Source organism: Python bivittatus, unplaced genomic scaffold (assembly GCF_059951505.1).
Source record: "Python bivittatus isolate LINGU-HERP-01145 unplaced genomic scaffold, Pbiv_v1 ctg000020_np1212, whole genome shotgun sequence".
Taxonomy (NCBI): domain Eukaryota; kingdom Metazoa; phylum Chordata; class Lepidosauria; order Squamata; family Pythonidae; genus Python; species Python bivittatus.
Window position 1 is genome coordinate 121487881 of NW_028277030.1, and position 21055 is coordinate 121508935.

Below are 21055 nucleotides of genomic sequence, written 5' to 3' on the forward strand. Positions count from 1 at the left end.
CAACAAAGATGCCAGTTGAAGTATTAGCAAATATTTGGAGAGTTATTCAAGGCCTTAATGTAAAAATGAAACATCATAAAATTAGTATTTGCAGACAATCTGCTTATTTTTTTAGGAAGCTTGGTAGAGGTGCACCTCAGTTGCAGCTTGAATTAAACCAATAACCTGATTATTGGTTATGCTTGAGGGAGTCAGAACATTATGTGGGCATCCAACTGGTTAGCGTAGCTTTACACAGATCATGTTCTGTTTGCAGCAGAGAAGAGAGGAGGTGATTCACTCAGCTGTACTTATGGCCCTGTTAAAACCTTCTGAGAGGGGAGATGGTCAGGGAGAAGCAATCTAAGCAGTATTTAAGGATTTTGAGGCGTATTATAGGAAGCTTACAGAATTGTATTGAGATAGCGTGAGAAGTTGCTGTCTGCCTGTCAGGACTCAGGATGTGACGACTCCCCCTGCCAAGAGTATTGATCATGTGGAGAAGACCCATGGTAAGAACACCTGTCAGAGCCAGGCCTTTGCAAAGTATTAGAGGACTCTGAGGAGAAGTTACATGTAACAATCCTCACCTTGTGCAGGGAGAGGCTTGCCTTCAGTATTTTGTGTTATGTGTGGTATACTTTACCCTTGTACTTTTGTCACCTGATGATTGCAACACCAAGTGATGACTTTATGTTAGGATGTCATCCCTGCAGAGAGGTGTACATGTCACCTTAAGTGTCATTTTTGAGGAAGTCAAATGATTCTACAGTGGAAGTCTCTGAGCATGAAATGGCTATTTGCAAAATGTTGTGAGACCAGAACATATATACATTTCTTGCATATCTGGCAGGCAGGAGTGCAACATCTCCCCTACTTTAAGAGGCACTTGCAAGGAAGGTCAAAGAGGCCTCACCTTAATGTACTCATTGATAAATGGGGGTGGGGGGCCTAAAATACATAACCAGTTTTCAAGATTCCTTTCGATCAATCTGATTGAGACTTCTGAGAACGTAACTCACAGTCTCATTAAGAGTCTCATGTGAGCGGCTGGGAGAAGCTAAGATATGCATATTCATGCAGCAGCAACACAGTCTTTCTCTTAAGTGTTGGATGCAGTTGTAATGCAGCCTTTTAGACTGTTAAATATTTTTCTGGCTTGTTTATTGTTTTGCAGTTGCACTTTGCTCTCTTCCTACTTTTTATTCATTCATTCATTTTATTTATTTTTTTAAGAAATAGCTGCTTTATCCATTCAGGAAATAACTTGCTCAAAGCAGCTTACAAAATATACACTTTAAATGGAAGAGCTTTGAGAAGATCCATATATAAGCTGTGCAACATATTTACTGAGAGCCAGTTTGGTGTAGTGGTTAAGGTACCAGGCTAGAAACTGTGAGTCTAGTCCCACCTTAGGCACAAAGCCAGCTGAGTGATCTTGGGCCAGTTACTCTCTCTCACCCCTAGGAAGCAGACAACGACAAACCACTTCCAAAAAATCTTGCCAAGAAAGCTGCAGGGACTAGTCCAGGAGTCACCAGGAGTCAACACTGACTCGAAGGCACAACCCTCCCCCCCCAAAACCGCCATATTTATTAATATCAGCAGTTGGCCCTTAAAAAGTTTCCAGGCATTTTAAATATTGTTGCTGATATCTTCTCTTCTGTTACAGGCTTCTGCAGTTGTGTCAAAGAACTATGGCTCTCCCTTTGGGAAGAGGGATGTTTACTTTGTTCTCTTATCACCCAGTTCCAACAGAGCCATTGCCTATTCCCAAACTGAACCTGACAGGTATGTTTGGCAGTACTTAGCAGGATAATTTGATGCATACTTGGGTTAAGACTTGAAATTACTTACGCTAGAACAGTGTTTTTCAACCTTGGCCACTTTAAGATGTGTGGATTTCAACTCCCAGAATTTCCCAGCCAGCATGCTGCCTGGGGAATTCTGGGAGTTGAAGTCTACACATCTTAGTGACCAAGATTGAAAAACATCGTGCTAGAATATTGTCATTGATGTGTGTCACTATTCTCTTAATTAGGCGGTATGAGAAATTGCAGTGTAACAGAAACATAATTTAGGGATATTCTTTAAGAGACATGCTGACTCCCAACATGGTCATTCCCTGGTTTTCCTGAAGGGTGTCTTGTCTATTTTAACTAGTTGATTAATAAAATTGTATTGGAGGCTTGAATTCTAATTTCCAGTGAATAGTATTCCTCTCTTAGGATGCTGTTAGTGGGAGAAAAAGAGAGAGATAATTTCCCTTCTACATCCCACCCTGATCTACTCTGCCATCGGCTAATAGTGATACATATGGAATGGAGGACTGATCTCCTCTTACTGATCTACCTGTAGCCATTGCTGTTTGCTCTAACACTCTTTCTTTCTGTTCACGCAGGGGTGGGCAACCTCCAACCCCATGGTTGTATGTGTCTCCTGTACCATGTTGTGGCCCTCAGAGCCCCCTCTGAGAAAGATTGCTGAAAACTGATGGCAAGGTTTCCTTCCATTTTCACTAGGAAGCTGATGAAAACTGTAGTATAATCCCTAAAACAGGCACATTGCTGTTAAGGAACGCTCCAAACTCCAGCTTTACCTACTTTGCAGTGCCGCCTGCCCCACCCCCAGCCCCGCATTAGCTGCAGTCACTGGCTGCCATGCATTTGTTCATTCCTGCATTTATGGAAGGGGCATTTAGGAGCCAGGTCCTTTGGATCTTAAACTGATGGATGCACTGTGAGGGTGAGCCAGCCAAGACAGCTGCAGCAACCACCAGATCAATTGCTAAAACAATTTTGTTTTTTGTATGCTAAAACATACAGAAACAAAAATGCTGGCTGAGGAATTCTGGGAGTTGAAGTTCACATATCTTAAAGTACAGAATTAGGAAGTTCTCTCATGTGTATCCACACTGTACCCTGTGATGCATGGAAGATATACTTGCCATTCATTATGCTGCCTCTTCCTGAAACATGCATGTGCAGGACAGGAAGAAGAAACTGTGCAGCTCTGCTCTGTTATACAGAGTTAACTCTAACATTCCTTCATTCTATCTTGCACTTGTGATACTCCTTTTTCAAAGAGAACCAAGTGAGTTCCCTTTTTTCTTTCCCTTTTGTATTAAATAATCTTTGGGTCATTTTCTTTGTTTTGTAGTGCATATTTTTGAAGCACCGAAGCCCCTTGTGTTCAACAGAATTTCTCCAAATAGTTTGTAAGGGGCTGCTCTCAGAGCTTTGGAAACCTGTTGCACTTGGACAACAAAATAAGAAAACCATAAAAATAAAGTTGCCTTTTTTGTTTTCCGCTTCATTTATTTATTTTTTAATTTTATCCTCCTATGTAGGCCGGGCTCCCCCTAGAAATACCACAGTGGATCTCAACAGTGGGAACATAGATGTGCCTCCTAATATGGCTTGCTGGGCAAACTTTCACAATGGTGTGGCTGCTGGGCTGAAGATAGCTCCAGCTTCCCAAATAGACTCTGCATGGATTGTCTACAACAAACCCAAAAATGCTGAACTTGCCAATGAATATGCAGGCTTCCTCATGGCTCTGGGTTTGAATGGCCATCTCACAAAACTTGCAACACTCAATATCCATGACTACTTAACAAAGGTGAGGCCATAGTTCAAAAGTAAGAGGTAGAGGATGCTTTCTTTGGGCCAATATATGTTATCTTTTTTGTGCTGGGATTGATAGGAATATCACACTAAAAGCCACTCCATAAGCTGAATAGTGCCATTGATCAACTGAGTGGTGAATTCCTAGCCATTTCATTCACTGTAGTGATTGGCACAGAAGTTGTATTAGTTGTACAATTTTAGTTACAGAGTGCAGAGTCTGCTCTGTAGGTAGATTTCTTGTATTGAAGGTAGCATGTTGATGGTTCCTAATGGTTCAGGTTTTGTGCATGTATTTTATTGAATATCAGCTCTTTTGTAAATTTTTACAGCATTTTCTGTGCTGCAATTTTGACAACAATTATTTATTTATTTATTTATTTATTTATTACATTTGATTTATTGTCCGCCCATCTCCCCCCAATGGGGAACTCTGGGCAGCTCACAAAGTACATATAATACAGTTATACAATTAATTACGCTGTATGACCGGCAGGGGTCGCTAGGGGGTCATCCGGGCTTTTCCTCCTCGGTAGATCTTCCTCGCCGCTCGCCGCTCATGCCGGCTGCATTCGGAGTTCGGCCAGCACCGGTATTTTGCTCCCCTGCGCAGCACCGCCGGTTCCTCCCATCTAAACGGGAGTACCCATTTATCTACTCGCAGATGGAATAGCTTTCGAATTGCTGGGTGAGCAAGGAGCTAGGACAAGGGACAGGAGCTCACCCTGTCCCACGGAGCTGGGCTCGAACCGCTGGAGAGCCAATCATTTCTGACCGGCAATTCCCGCATCATCAAGCCCTTGCGCCACCGCGTCCCCTTTTTTATATTTGTGGCTGATGTTCAGATGTCATAGCAACCACTATTTTTGCTAACCAGTTTGCAACCTGAATACTGTATTAATTTTCAAACATGTAGCAGTGATCCTTCAGTTCAGACGTTGCACTAAACCAGAAATTCCCAGACTTTCTTGGTTCATGGTATCCTTAGTGTTTTGGTAATGATTCCACACTTTCTGACAGATGTTGAGTATTGCTGTGTTTCCCTCAAAAATTTAAAATGTCCTCCATACCCTGGGGTGCTGCAACGCAGTTTAAGAACCACGTCACTAACCTGTAAAATAAGCTCTTGGGTTATTTCCAGTGGTGGCTTGTAATAGTAAAAGTACTTCTCTTCAGACAAGATAGGGTATCTGATTTTTGTGGATCCCCTCCTCTCCATTGTGGTCTTTCCCCATCAGAAATCTCTCCTGAGATCAAAGATCTCAAATCTTTGAGTTATATCTGTATGAACCAGAAATCTCAGGAGAGATTTCTGGTTCATACATATATAACTCAAAGAACCGCAGTTGTTTCAACAGAGAGGTATAGATGTGTCACCTTACATGAGCAGAAGGTTTCCCATTGCTCCTAATAATATATTAGTTTTAGAAGTTAATAAACATTTTGCAGTGAGTTTTAATTTCAAGCGTATGGTATGTGTGTGCTTCTGGGTACAGGTAGTCCTCATTTAGTGACCACAATTGGGACTGGCAACTTGGTCATTAATTGAAGTGGTTGCTAAGTGAAACCACGACTTTGTTATGATCTTACTTCAGCTTTCCTGCAAGGATTGCTTTACAGACCTGTGAAGGTCGTAAATGTGAGGATTGGTTGTAAAGTTACTTTTTCATCACCATTGTAACTGTGAATGGTCAGTAACTGAGGCAGTCGCTAAATGAGGATTACCTGTAATGCCTTGGATTCATTCCAAGTGAAAATACTTCTGATCAAGATGCTTTTTTTCTTAATGGCAGGGTCATGAGATGATGAGCATTGGGCTGCTGCTAGGAGTGTCTGCTGCCAAGTTGGGCACAATGGATATGTCTATCACTCGGCTGCTCAGCATCCACATACCAGCTCTTTTGCCTCCAACTTCCACTGAGCTGGATGTTCCTCATAATGTGCAAGTGGCGGCTGTGATAGGAATAGGCTTGGTATACCAAGGGACGGCTCATAGGCACACTGCTGAAGTTCTCTTGTCAGAAATAGGTAAGGAGGAAGCAGGTTGGGATTATATCTATACAAGGAAGTGTGATATGAATGATTTAAGCGCTATTATCTTACAAAGTAAAGATGATCATATATGCTAAGGCAAGGAAAACCCTTCAGGTTGCTGAGGTGCATGCTTAACTTGCTCCATCCCAGCTGCTGCTTCTATTTCCACTGTTTTTCTTTCCTCTTCATCAGTTCTTAGTACTTTTCCCTGCTTGTTCTTAATTTTACACTGTTGCCTCTATCCATCTTATACTTACTTTTGTCAACTATCCTACAGTTCTATATATTCCTCATGTTAGTATCTGATAGATGAGCCCTCTGGTCAATTTGTATTATGAGTTTAATTTCAGTGGTCCTGAAGTGGGCAGCTCTTGAAACCTTCAAGCATCCTGACTTCTGGGGAAGCAATAGTGGACCGAAGACAGCTTTGTTTTTTGTGAAGCCAACAACCATGGTAAAACAAGGAGTGGCAAACAGATCAGCACCTCAAAATTCCTCCCTGGATAAAGGGGATGACCTGGAATCTCCCATAAGTGCTCCACAGGGATGCTCCCCGTGAGACAACCATAAAACAGTGATCTCCGGCGGGTTTTAGAGCTCTGGGAGCCAAGGGAAAGTCAGTTTTGCCTAAGCCATGGTTCGGAACCTTCAAATGGACAATGGGTTCACCAACTTCCTCTCTTAATCACTTCAGTAAATTGCTTGTTAACTGCCTTTTGGAAATTAAGAAACTTCAGAATAACAAGTTTTATCACACTGGGTGATTCTCCTCCAATCCTTAGCAAAAGAAGTTATATGTAAGCTTAATTTTTTAAAATTCTGAAATAAACAGCAAAAGATTAGAACATTAATTTTGGAAAGTTTTAAATGGACTAAGGGGCCAGATGGATTGGAAATAAGATTTTGAAACTAATTATAAGAATACTTCCTGTGGATTGTTTAAAATCCTAATAAAAATATATGAAGATTTTGAATCTAAGTGTATGAAACCCTCCCATGGGAAAATGATATGGATTAGAGAAAAACTTGATAAGAGGAGACTTTGAAGGCTGGACACTAGAGGCAACCAGAAACAGCTAAAGATTATAATTAAAGGAGAAGAGTCCCACTAATACAGAATGGAGAAAAATATTTTAACTTTGGAAGAATTCAAGGATATTTGACAACAATGCACTCAGTGTCTGCTACTATAAAAATGGGTTTAAAAGAAGAGATAGAAGAGGATACAACTGAGAACCAGGCTGTTTTGGATATGGATTTAAAAATGACAAGATACAAGAATGATATGGAAAATGATGTTACACAGGACTTACAAATGAAACTGGCTGATTTCTCAAGACCTAAAAGGGATACACAAATAATAAATCAGAAGATTCACTTTGACAACTTTCTTATGTTGTACTTACAAAAGAGATGTGTTATACTTATGAAGGAGTTCCTGAGAAAAGACAAAAAGAAAATGAAATCAGCTTTTGGGACACTATTTAAAGGGAATAAACATCAAGATTTTTAAAAGCAAAATTAAGGAATATAAAGTTGGCTTATCCAATCAGGGTTAAAAAGTATATATGATGTTCTTTCTAGTCGCTCTTAATGGGTTTTTCTTCACTAGGACTGAATGACGAGGCATTAAAGATTTGTTTATAGATAAGATATGGGAAGAATTTTTTTTAATAAGAACTTTATTAAATTTCAGCAAAAGATAAAATATAAGGAAACAGAAAAAAAGAATTGAAAAAAGAGAGATCAGAAAAAGAATGAAATTAAAGTGCAGAAAAGAAAAAAGAGAAAAAAGGTAGCTTCTGAGTTTCTTTGGTACAGATACAAACATATAATACATTCACATCTTACTCTAAAATTTAAACTAGTACACAGTTTATAGTGCACTTCTATAATCATAAATAGTTTAATCATCAAATCCCAGAATTAAAGTTTCATTTCTCTCAGTTTCAAGCAAAAAGTCCAAAAGTGGTTTCCAAGTAGAAACAAAGCTAAACGAAGTCTTTTCTTTAATCAAAATAGTCAGTTTCCCCATCTCTGCCAACTCCATCAACTTCACCATCCATTCTTCAATTGTAGGTATTTGTGGGTCCTTCCATTTCTGCGCATATAAGAGTTTTGCTGCTGTTAACATATAAAAGAATAAAGTTGATCTGTTTGTCTGTCATACCTAAAAGGAAAACCTCTGGTTTCAATTGTACATCCATTTTTAGAATTCTCTGTATTAAAGCACTTATCCAATCCCAGTATTTCTTAGTTTTCTTACAAATCCACCAAAGACGATAAAAAGTGCCTTCACATCAATTATATTTCCAGCATACATTTGACACTCTCTTATACATCTTTGACAATTTATCTGGTGTTAAATACCAACAATGCATCATCTTGTAAAAATTCTCTTTCAGATTGTAATTAAGTGTAAACTTCAATCCTTTACTCCACTCCCATTGGCCATTGCTTTATATCTGTTCCAAACTCTCAATATGGCATGCCTAATAAAATGATTGTTAAAGTCAATATTAACCTTCACTTTGTCATCATCGATAACCATGCCACCCAAATCTTAGGTCATGTCCTTCTAATGCCAATAACCTCCTGTTTCTCAAAGTCACCCAATCTTTCATCTATACCAAACAACAAGCATCAAAATACAATTTTAAATCAGGAAGTCCTAGCCTACCTCTTTCTTTGGCATCTTCTAACAATTTATATTTAATTCTTGGTTTTTTACCTTGCCATACAAACTTAGAAATGTTTTTTTGCCATTGTTTAAATGGTACATCAGTTGTCAACACTGGTGTTGTCTGAAATAAGAATAACATCCTAGGTAAAACATTCATCTTGATTACTGAAATTCTACTCAGTAGTGATAGTTGTAATTTGTCCCATCACAATAAGTCTTTTTTAATATCATTCCACACCTTAACATAGTTATTCTGAAACAAGATACAATTCATATTAGTCAGTGTGACTTCTAAATATTTAACCTTTTTCTCAATTTTGAAACCAGTTTTTTTTTTCATCAAAGCCTCTTGGTCTTGTGGACTCATGCTTTTAACCAACATCTTTGTTTTTTGTTTGTTTACTTTAAAATCAGCTAGTGCATCAAAGTCTTTCAGTTTCTTCATTAAATGTTCAATACCATTCAGAGGCTCTTGTAAAATCAAAACTAAAGCATCAGCTAAAGCCCTCAATTTATAAGCCTCTTTTTAAATTTTCCAACGCATTACATTCTCATCTTCTCAAATATCTCTGTTCAACACTTCCAAAATGGAAGAAGAGATTTTTTTGTTAAAATATGGATGCTGTTATTGCTAATATGTGTTAAACTTGAGAGGAGACAAAGAGAAAATGATAAGAAATTAACTTTTGGGGTACTATTTGAAGGGATTAAAGGTTAAGATTTTTAATATGTTGTTTCTGGTACCTTTTAATGGATTTTTTTACTAAATTTGAATGATGAGGCTTTAAAGATTTGTTTATAATAAGAGATAAGATATGGGAAGAATAATTTTTTTATTGTATTTTTAGAGAAAATGATCAGTTACTGTGTTAAAAGGAAAGGAAAGGAATATGAAACTTATTTGACTAAGGTTAAAATATATACATTGTTATTTCTGGTAACGGTTAATGGACTTTTGCTGATTAAGATTGAATGAGAAGGTTTTATAATTTGTTTATAGATAAGAGATGAGATATGGGAAGATCTTTGGTTGAAATGTTAGAGAAAGTGATGAGTTACTGAAATTGTACTTGTCTTGATGAAGGGGGAAGTCATTTCTTTATATATATTTTTTTCTCTTTTCTCTTATTTTTACTTTTTATATTTTTCCTAGTTTGTATTAGTTTTTTGTCTTTGTATTTTTAAACTTTAATAAAAATTATTATTTAAAAAAAGAAAAAGAAACCGTCAGGCATCCTATATGTAGTTCCAGAGCTATACCTAACTGACTTCGTTTAAAAGGATAGATTAGCTAGCTTAATTGATTTTTTAATAGTTTTGATGGTAAAACATACTGATGTCCAAGTGGTTAATTTAGAACACCTGGTTATAGTCCAGAGATTTTGGATTGAATGTTTCTTTTGTTTCATATAGGAAGACAATTTATATTCCTGTCCCTCTTTTAAAGAAGCCCTCTTTTCATTGGGTTGAGAAGTTCTTATAGCTTGGTTTACTGATAATTTAAATTAGATAGTAACTTATGTTTACACATAGCTTAGTCCTATTGATTAAAATGTACTATAATATTTACTTGAAAGTAAGTCTATGTTCAGCAAAGTTTACTCCCAAGTAAAGACACATAGGATTGCATCCAAAGCTAAATGTCTTGGTTTGTGTTTTGTAATGCACATTGTGTTACATGGATCTTGATATGGCTTAACAATATAGGTGACTGATCAAAATTGGCATCAGTTTTGATTTATTTGTAACTGTTTCTTTTTTTAATTTGGTGCAAATTATTTTGCATAAAAATCCAAGATTCCCCCATTTCATCTAGATTTTGAAAGAGATGTTGGCGTGTTTCAGTTATCTTTTAAAAGGTGTTGAAATGTGAAAAGTGATAATGGCTAACACATCTGAACAACACCAGTTGTGTCTAAGCTTTTTAATAGTAAAAATAGTTCAGATATATTGAATAAAAATGGAATGTTAGCTTGCTAATTTTAAAAGTTGATTAATAGTTGGATTTATTTATATATTTGTTCAGGGCGCCCCCCAGGTCCTGAAATGGAATATTGCACTGACAGAGAGTCCTATTCACTGGCTGCTGGCTTAGCTTTGGGCATGGTTTGTCTTGGGGTAAGTGTGCTTTTTTTCTCTAAATTTTTATGTCATGCCAAATTGTTTGCAGTATTTTCATTCGGAAACTGCAAAGAACTCTTTGCTGAGTTGTATATTTCAGTTTCCCTGCAAATATATGAATTGGGTTGGTTCAGATTATGTCCAATTACAGAATGTCAATAGAATGCTTAATACTGTTGGTTTCTCTCTTAGCATGGCAGCAATTTGATAGGCATGTCAGACCTGAATGTGCCTGAGCAGCTCTACCAATATATGGTTGGTGGCCACCGGCGTTTTCAAGCTGGAATGCACCGTGAAAAACACAAATCTCCAAGTTATCAAATTAAGGTGATGTTTTTAGTTTTCCAAAATTGTGCCTTAAGAGAATCAGACTATTGGTCTATATACCTAAGTATTATCTACATCACCTGATACCAACACTCCAGATGCGGTAGCATGGGGAAAGAAAATTCTTTGTGCATTTCTGGTGTTTGTCCCATTCACCTTTTTGTTAGTTATAGCCTTTATTTATCTACACATGGCACAAAGCAGTTTCATTGGATCATCCACATTACTACTTGTGAGGCTCAGATATGTTTTATTTCAGGTATGGAACTTCCTCAAATACCTTGAAACATTCCTTGTTTTTAAAGTGTTGGTACATTCTACCTGTAACGGGCTGTGAGAATAACCTCGAGGAACAGGAGGAAGAGCCGCAGCCAAGGCAATGGTCAGATAAGAGAAATCAGAGTCCAAAGCCGGAATGGAATTTGAGAAAGTGTCTCAGACCTGACCCTCCTTAGTTCTCTTCAGGATAAAGGCAGAGGGCAGGGAGGCATGTTCAGTGTTGCAAGATTCTGTTACCGTAACCCTACAATAAAATTAGTTTTAGTATTCATGACTTTGGTGTTCAAGTCTGGTCCACCTCAAAGGGCTGACACTACCTTATTTATTCATCAAATTGTGGTTTTTAAAAAAGGCAAAAACATGTTACAAGTTACTTATTTTTGAATGCAGTGTTCCATTACACACATTTTTGCAAGCACTTTCCTAATTACAGTAAAACACACATATTTGTATGTAATTTTGACTGGAGAACTGATTTATAAACTTTATGGAAAAGTAAAGAATATTTGTACTTTGGTTCCCATATTGAATTAGGAAGTGTAAATTAGTTCACAATGAACTAAATGAATGTCTCCCTCATCCATAGATGTCTGCAGTACCCATCACTGTAGGACTTAAATTGAATGTATGTTTTATTTATAGGAAGGAGATACTATAAATGTGGATGTGACTTGCCCAGGTGCAACTTTGGCATTAGCCATGATCTATCTCAAGACCAACAACAGGTATGAGGCTAGGAGTTATGGTTAAATATATGGCACACTTAGGATCACAGGATCAATCCAGTCTTGTGTTTAGTCAGACCACAGCAAGCTATAATAGTACAAACTTTTGTGTCTTAGGGGAAAAAAAGTCATGTTACTCTTCCCAAGCAGTCTAATTGTTCCTAGCCCTAGTTAGCTTTAAATCAGAATGGTAGCTTTTTGGGCTCTGCGTTGGTTGGATTCAGTTTCACAAATCTGCTTCAGAGCCTGCTGGAGCTCCAGCACTGTCTGGAACTTTTTAAAGTAGCAATCTTTTTTCCTGGAATCATGTGGAAGCTGTAGAGGGTGATAGGTGCAATACAGAAATTCACTAGACCATTCATTTATATAGCATTTTCACTGTTTATTTTATACTAGTATCCAGATACTATTTGTACTACTGCTGCATTTTCATTAAAATGATAGTTTAATGTATGAATGTTGGAGGTTATAGCATTCAGTAAATATAAATATATTTGCAATTTAGGCCGAGCAAGAAGCACTGACCCCATTGTATCTTTCTTAAAGTGCAGGGATCACATTAACCAGAGTAGCAGATCTGGGAGATTAAATATATATAACTATAGCAAACTTAGCCATTTAAGATGAGTTGAAGCATGTCCCCATGCTTCATTAAGCAAGCCATTTTAATTTACAACTCTGCTTTTATGTTATTTTTTCTTAGGTCAATTGCTGATTGGCTTTGTGCTCCAGACACAATGTATTTGTTGGACTTTGTAAAACCAGAATTCCTTTTATTGAGGGTATGTTTATATTTTGCTTTTGCTCTTCTATTATAATACAAGCAGCTCAAAATAAACTGATAGCGTGCACTGTTATACCAAATATTAAAATGGGCTACAGATGATCTTGCTATGTAGTCCAGTCACTCATTCCAATGTTCCTTTTTAAGCTTTTTATTGATTATCGAGTGAGCTAGCCATTAAGCACACAGAATTCTATCCTGTCACAGTTAAGGCTCATTTTGCATATTACAAGCAAGACTAGCCATATTACATGTGGTTAGCAGAGATAATATGCAGCAAAACACCACATGTCTGAGATACCTTATATTCAGATTCCATGTGACTCAGTACAGTTCATTACATACCATTTAAGAAATCGTCCTTTGAAGATTCTCAGCAACGCAATTAAATTAAATTTAATTAATTAATTAATTAAATCAGATAGAACTGCACAGGTTTATTAGGTAAATCTAATAAAGCTGTTGCCTGAAAAATAAAGCATCATATATGGTATATTTCAAACTGTAAAATATATGTCTATGACCTAATCTGATATTTTGCTTGGCAGAATTTTGGTGGATCCATCCATGTCATTGTTTCTATTCTGTAATCCTTCTTTATAAACACTGCTAGTCTGGGATTGGCACATCCCACCACTGTTCCTTCTGTGAAGTTTATGCTCAAATTGAGATATGCTTAAATTAAACTTAAGAAGGGTTCATTGTGTGTTTTAAGATTTTATGTTGGCAATGATTGAAGTGTATTTAAAACCTTTTTTTAAACAATACACATTTAAAAACATTTTCTCCACAATGATGTTGGCAATTTGTCAACAGTTTTGTGCTTCTAAAAAATTTCTAGATAATTCATGACACTTTGCTATTTCCACAAAGTGAGAAAAGAAGCAAAGCAATGGGTTTATTCTAATAAAGGGCTTAAATTTAGGCAGATGTATCTTGTATCATTATTTGTCTAAAAAAACTTGTTATGATTTGATAGAAGAAACTCATATTTGCTAATTCACAATGATCAGTCCACAACATTCAGAAAAAGACTGATAACATCTTTTCAAACTAACATACTTTATTAAATGGCATAAATTTTTGTGAAGTGAGCTACATTTCACAAAATGTATGTTTTTTTAATGAACTATGTGAGCCTGAAAAGGTGTTACTAGACGACTCCCGATTTGGGCTACCATAGGTTAACATGGCTCTCCTTTTATAATTTACAAAATGAAACACTGAGATAGCATATGTTGAAAGGGGGGACCTGAATCACAGAGATTTGGGGCATTTTTCATTTATAAATGTAAAATGGGTATTTCATCACTTTTCAACTAAATGAACCCATTTTGATTTTTTCAGTTACATTGACCACCAGGAGACAGGTACCATCTGACTTGTTTTATTCTGTTTGGGATTCGTGAGTTCATAGAACTCCATAGAATAACATCTGGCTACTTATGCCTGATAAGTCCTAAATATGATGAAACTGACACATAATGCTTGTCTCCTGGTGGTCAGTAACTGAAAACACCAAATAGGATATACACTGTGCAAAAATAGAGAAATTTCCCCCTGCTCCAAGGGGTGTGTGTGTGTGTGTGTGTGTGTGTGTCTGAAAATAATGTAAAACTCTGTACATGGGAGCATGACATAATGTAACAACTGTATCTCTGCTCTGAGAGCTGAAGGAAAGGTGAACTATATATACCATTCTGATAGATTTAATTTCTTCTGATTTCTTATTACTGACCTTATTGTCATCACTTAATTTTTTTAACCCTCTTTTGTCATGTTTTTGCTTAAAGGCACTTGCTCGGTGCTTGATTTTGTGGGATGATATAATGCCCAGTTCAAAGTGGATTGACAGCAATGTGCCACAAGTAAGTTGCAGCTTCCAATATACTGGTTATATATAGTCAGTGATGTGTGGATTTTCTGCCTTCCAAGCATGCTTTGTTCAATAGCATGCTTAGACCTTCTTGAATATCTGCTACTGAACCTCAACCTGCTATAAATGAATAGGAAGACAGGAATACTCCATAGCACTTCGTTAGTTAGTGCGAAAAGATATCCAGCTTCTTTAGGTCTTAGCTGAGTATATGCATATACTGAAAGTGCATTTTAGAACAGCCCATATGGCTGTACATTGCAGAATGTTTGAGAACCAGTGTGGTGTAAGGAAACTCAAGATTAAGATGTTTGACTGGCACTGGGGAGACCCAGGTTCTGGTCCATCCTCAACCATGGAAACTTACTGGGTGACTTTAGATCAGTCACTCCCAGCCAAATCTATCTGACAAGGTTTTTATAAGTAAAAATGGGAGGATGGAGAGCTTTGTATGCTAACTTGAGCTCCTGAGCAAATGTATGGATATAAATCTGACAAGTAGACAAAATTATTTGGGCAACAATTGTACAATCTCTATTAATCACCAAAGAAACTCCATTATTTCTTTCAGCATAGTCTGAAAGTCACTTTTCTTAAATGGAGGCATCTAGGCAGTATTGTACACAAGATCTTACTGTGATTGTGGCTATGTAATGCAGACTTGGATGGCTCTTGCAGGATGCTGAGAATCTCACTTTGTTTCCATCTTGATAAACAGTTCATAAATTGAGGGAATGTGAGTGATGCTTTCAGCAGTCAGAGTTCTAGAGATTTGAGAAACCTGTCTGTTGTTTTTTCTGTGTCTTAATAGTACAGTTGGAAAGAACAAGTTCCAGACTATGTTGTTTGCATTACCCAGACCCTTCCCCGAATGGATTTCCAGCTGGCAGGACTAGGGGAATGTAATTTTTATTGATTTTCCCTCCCCCTGGAAGCCCCAGAGGTATCTTCCATGCAGAGGACGCTCTGGGGTAGGAGAGGGAAGAGAGAATGTGTGAAAATTGCTGCCTCCCTTGCCTTTGACAGTCTGGTATTTTCCCAATATATTGCATTGCAACATTCATCATCTCCAGCCAGCCACAGAAGACTGGTTTATTGTACACTTTTTAATAAAAGAAGACTAATTTAAGACTGTGGATGCCTTTTGCAAAATTGGGAGTCACCAGCTGCAGTTATTACGTTTCTTGTAGATTGTTAGAGAGAACAGCGTCTCCCTTCACGCAACTGAGATGCCTTCATCAGAAGATCTTAATTTGGAGACACTGGCGTAAGTAATTGGGTTCATTCTTGCAGAATCTTTAGGCAGGTGAAATAAAAGACAAACTTCAGGCTTATACACATTTGCTATGTAAAAACTGCTATAAAATGGCTGTTTTAATGTCAGAAACCTGAAACATTTGAGAACAGCCCCATTTTTGAAATCAGGGCAGTGATTCCGTGTGGATTCAATGCAGGGCAGCACCTACTACACTGCAAATATAGTGTGAGGAAGTACCCTTGGATATTATCATATACAGGTATTTCTGCTGCTTGAATTTCTGGAGGAGAATAATAATGCACTGAATTAATGCTTTTGCTCTATATTAGGGCCTCCCACCCCCCGCATCCATGGAGTTTGAAAAGTCACCTACATCAACTAATAATGCATAATCCAAGGAAATCTCTCAAATTACAATAAGTTTAAAAATTCATTCATAATTGCCCTCAGTACATCTTAACTGTAGCCATTATGATACTTTTCAAATGTTATTGCTGAGTAGGGAGAGGTGCTGATTTCTGGCCTCATCTCAGAGTACAGCTGGAAGGATCTCCCAGTTCAAGCAGGAGGTTTGTGCACTACATCTGGTAGTTGAAGTAAGGACTTGTGTGAATCCCAAAGTCCCTTGTTTTCTTTCGCAGTTCTCATTGGGTGAAACAAATATTTTCACAAGGAAACCTTCTAATAGATTGCATACCATTTAATTTGAGGGCGAGGGTAGACTTGTACTTTCAGACTTAGGCACCTCATGAGATTTGTAAAATCCAAACCTTTTAGAACAAAGGTGGGCCACCAGTGGCCATTAATCTAATTTAATGTTTCAGTGAATCTGTTTGCAGATGGCTTTTGAAACAAATCAGATTCAGATCTTTGGAAACAGCAGTCTGGGCATGACTCAGCTACTCTCTGAGCAAAGTGGTAGTAAGTAGTGAGAGAAAAGGAGGGGTAGAGGAAGTGGATACATCTCTTAAATGATTCTTCTGCAGCAGCAGCAAACAGTTTTTCCACCTCTTTCTTTAGGACCTCTGATTCTGTATTGCTTTAGATGAAATTAATGCAGTGGTTGTACTGAACTCTATGAAAAAGGAGATAGATGGTTCTCAATCTTTCATTTCCTTGTTTTCTTCCTGGACCATTCTTCATTCTGTTTCTCCTTCTTTTGAAAGCCAGGATTTACTATATGAAAAGAGGGCATATTGGAATGGTCTTATCTGATTCAGTAGTCATTGTATCTTGTACAAGCAAAGCTATTTCAGGGCATTTCTTGATTGGCTCAATTCATTCCTTTAGCATTCCCTTCCAGGATTTAAGAGAATGCAGCTCACCTACTATAGAAGGAACTGGAGCCATTGCTGTTTTTCCCTCTTTTTTAACACTTCAGGAAGTGTAGGGTACTATGATTACTTAATCTTTCACAATATTTCAAAAACTTTTATATCAAATGTTTCTTTCTAGGCAGGCTCATGTCTACATCATCGCTGGGGCCTGTTTGTCTCTGGGTTTTCGATTTGCTGGTTCAGAAAATCTGGCTGCATTTAACTGTTTGGTAAGTAGATTGAGCGAGCTAGTTTGGTGTAGTGGTTTAAGGCATCAGGCTAGAAATTGGGAGACCGTGAGTTCTAGTCCCGCCTAGGCACAAAGCCAGCTGGGTGACCTTGGGCCAGTCACTCTCTCCCAGCCCTAGGAAGGAGGCAATGGCAAACCACTTCTGAAAAACCTTGCCAAGAAAACTGCAGGGACTTTGTCCAGGCAGTCTCTAACAATCAGACACAATTGAACGGATTAAAAAAAAAAGTAGATTGATAGCTAATTAGTATTTGACATGATCTACAACACAGCTGAGAAATTTTGCAAGTCGAGAGTACTTTGTTATGATTCCAAGAACCCTGGTTCCATTTGGTTGAAAGACGAATGAGAGATTCAGGCTTCATGAACGCAAGGATACCTGTGGAAATCTAATGTCAGCATGCACAAAATATGAAAAGAGTTGACAAGACAGCTCTCTTATAGCTCATGGCTTGCGGTCCCTCCTTGTGCCATGCATATAGTTTTACCAAAAATGATGATGATGATGTCTGGGCATCTCATGATTGGGACAAATGCTCACTTATGCTTTCTGCTTACTTACAACAATCTTTTAAAAACTTTTAAGAGAGCAAACAAATCTATAGCTCTTCCCAAGGAAAGTTTGAGGGTCTTCCTAAGGAAATTTATCTAATATTTAATCAACTTTTGATCCTGAAAGTTTTGCTAGTTAAGTTAGATAAAAAGATATTGTATGCATCTGTTTCTCTTAATCCATAGCATTGTTCTATATTAATACAATTGCCTTCCTTTAAACTCTTCCCTCTCTATTCTCATTAGGTTGATTTGGCTCTCCCCAGCTCTTTTCCTCAATGATCAGTTAGTTCAGTTTTCCCCAGTCAAATTCTTGTTGCTGTCTGGGGATGGTGGAAATTGCAGTCCAGAACACCTGGAGGACACTGAGTTGGGGAAGCAGGAATTAGTCCTTTGACTAGCTGTATGTGCCTTGTGCTTTTCTAACCAAAATATCTAAAGGCAAAGAAAAGACAAAATATAGCAGCAACATTTCTTTCTTTCTTAATGTATAATTTGTATGTGTTAGACATCTGTATAATATAGTTGCTAGCTATCATAATAATCTGTTCCTTAACTATCAGCCAACATTTTAAAATGGAGTAGTAATGACAATGCTTATCGGTCAATATATTTAAAAATACAACACTGCAGAACCTAGAGTAGGATACAATACTGTACAGATGAGTATCTGTATTTGGTTTGGAGAGTTTCATGAGATTGGGACCATAACTGAGGAGACATTCTTCATTTGCCTGATATTCTTGTCTTAGCTAGATCATCCTCAGATATATTTAACACTGATTCTATGAAAGAGGGGAATTTCCTTATGAGTAGCACTGTAGCAAAATGGCTGGTTGGCATGATTTGAATCTCTGAGTTCTCTTGCCATTCCATGCTTGTTTTTTCATTGCCACAATATATTTGCTCATTTTGAATTTCTCTTTCTAGTTTGCATTTGCAAAAGACTTCATGAAGTGTTTGTCATCAGCTACAGCTTCCATTGTAAGTTTCTTCAAATTCATTACAGTATTAGTAAAAGTAAAAGTGGAGGTTTTATACTACTGTTCTTTTTAAATCTGTTGGGGTTTACTAGATCATCACCATAGCCCACACAAAATTCTACAGTGCCTTATCTTTCCATGCGTGTGCACACATACTTAAAATTCACAGTGTAATCCAATCAACCCCTTGTGCTGCAGTGCATTATACAGATCTTTTGAATAGCTTTTTGCATGAAGGATGGAGGGTTTGTGGCAGGAAGCACCTATATTCTGAGCATGCTGTATGGGAAGGATCATCCCCTAATAGTATAAATTACACGAGTTGCTTTGGTTATATGAATGTAAAAAACAATATATTCTTTCTGGAAAGTATCATATTTTCTTTTAGTGTAAGCCATCTACTAAGAAACAGGCTGTTTGATGCCTTAACACTATTAATAACACTGTGCCTCCACTTTTTTAGCAGAAATAACTTTGGGGATTCTATCAAGTTATTAGAAAAGCTTTATTGTACAGGATAATTCTAGTAAACAAATGTTGAGGTCTATTAGACATAGAGTCAGAAGCCATATAAAGCAGCTCCTGGGGAGTAAGAGGCAGGAGGAATGAAAATAATGCGTTTGAGGATTTATCAGGCTAGTATGAATATATACTCCTCTCAAAAGTAATATCCACTCATTGTTCTATTCTGTCCAAAGATTCTTAATTTTAGCAGCTTTATTTACAATAAATAACAATACTAATATTGCTAGTGTTAAACTGTTGGCAGCCCAAATCCCTTGACCATTATCAGTAGAGAAAAACCTGTCTTTTAGCTGCTCTTTGCTTAGATTGGGGTGAGTAATTTTTGTTGGCTGGGGGCTGGCATTTTCTATTAGTTCTACCTGTCAGGGGCTTAAGATATATGGTAGTGACGCAGTAACATTACTAGAATTGTTGGGGGCTAAATTTTCAGCTTGTTTTTTTCAGTGCTTAGATGTTGGGGGAAAGTTTAACATTTAATATAGAGCTTGATTTACCTCTGCAAAAGGAAAAAGTTGACTGTTAAAATCAGTATTTTCCCACTGAATATTGATGGGGTGATCCTGTGCCTATGGGGTGAATACTGGGTGCCTATGTACAGGATGTGGCTTGCTTATTCTTGGTATAAGTGATTTTTTTTTCAAAACAAGTTTGCCGGAAGTTGGTGTGCTTTGTATAGTCTGTTATTTGCTAAAATTAGTTTCTCTAAAGATTGAAATCTTGCCAGCTAAGAAGCTTATTTAGAATGTGCAAAAGTAGGTACAAAAAACAGTCTCTTCTATATTTCTTAGGCTGGTCACTATAACTTAGAAACTTGTCTGAGTGTGGTGCTGCTTTCCCTTGCAATGGTGATGGCAGGCTCTGGGAACCTGAAGGTCCTTCAGCTCTGTCGTTTTCTACACAAGAAGACTGGTGGAGAAATGAACTATGGATTCCATATGGCACACCATATGGCTCTTGGACTCCTCTTTTTGGGAGGGGGAAGGTAATCTGTGATTTGAGAAAGAATCCTCTGGTCCTTAATCCTTTATACTTCCATGCATATAAACATCCAGGATGCAGAATAACTGAAGAATCTAAGAACTCTATGCTGATAACCTTGGTATACAGATAGGCTGCAAGGAAGGATATCTTCATGTCCACAGTACTGTACTGGTTAGTTATACGAATTTGGGATAATCACAGCATTGTGAGAACACCAGTCTTTAGGCTGGCTGTTTCTAAGAAAAGTTCTTTCTGGTTCCTAGGAGGAACAAAAACATGGAAACACTGAAATGGATCTTATAAGGGCATTTTCAGTAGCGGCACTTGTGAAATCCTTTGCTGGCACTTTCCCTGATGGTCTTTCACTGTTTGGTTAAGACTTTACTTAATAAGACTGTGTATAAATTTTATCTGATATTTTAATTTATGTATTCTACCTTCTCACTTTTTATTATGTAATTTTTCTTGGTAATTTTTAAAAACCACATTCCCTTGTATTAGCTCTATTTGTTTTTCATTATGCTGTGTAATCCTAAGTACTAGAAAGGTAGGATATAAATTATTGTATCAAAAAAACAACAATCCTGGAATGCAGAGCAGAACTGAGTGATATTACAGTGGCCTGAAAGTGGAGCTTAGATGATCCAGATTTTTGTATGTGTCTCTGCAGTAGTAATTCCAAATTATTTCAAAAGCTAGTTCCTATATGAAAAATAAAATGTGCAGAGTATGCTTCTGTAAATATTTTAACTAAAG

At 37.4% G+C, this 21055-nt stretch overlaps 1 protein-coding gene and 1 long non-coding RNA gene across 9 annotated transcripts in view; one reads left to right on the plus strand and one right to left on the minus strand.

Annotated features, from left to right (window-relative positions):
* ANAPC1 (anaphase promoting complex subunit 1) overlaps nucleotides 1–21055 on the plus strand; it is a 65393-nt gene that overhangs the window by 29863 nt on the left and 14475 nt on the right. For all 8 annotated transcript variants that reach the window (XM_088148431.1, XM_088148443.1, XM_088148448.1 and 5 more), the window contains 12 exons: nucleotides 1652–1770; nucleotides 3329–3600; nucleotides 5399–5633; nucleotides 10349–10440; nucleotides 10636–10770; nucleotides 11692–11774; nucleotides 12478–12556; nucleotides 14352–14426; nucleotides 15625–15701; nucleotides 17148–17238; nucleotides 18741–18794; nucleotides 20107–20300. In XM_088148431.1, coding sequence (XP_088004557.1) covers nucleotides 1652–1770; nucleotides 3329–3600; nucleotides 5399–5633; nucleotides 10349–10440; nucleotides 10636–10770; nucleotides 11692–11774; nucleotides 12478–12556; nucleotides 14352–14426; nucleotides 15625–15701; nucleotides 17148–17238; nucleotides 18741–18794; nucleotides 20107–20300 — 1506 coding nt within the window. The remainder of the gene's footprint in view (nucleotides 1–1651; nucleotides 1771–3328; nucleotides 3601–5398; nucleotides 5634–10348; nucleotides 10441–10635; nucleotides 10771–11691; nucleotides 11775–12477; nucleotides 12557–14351; nucleotides 14427–15624; nucleotides 15702–17147; nucleotides 17239–18740; nucleotides 18795–20106; nucleotides 20301–21055) is intronic.
* The window catches only part of LOC112541723 (uncharacterized), a 32379-nt gene continuing 18720 nt past the window's right edge, over nucleotides 7397–21055 (minus strand). The window contains exon 3 of the long non-coding RNA XR_015797486.1: nucleotides 7397–7763. This is a non-coding gene — a long non-coding RNA (uncharacterized LOC112541723). The remainder of the gene's footprint in view (nucleotides 7764–21055) is intronic.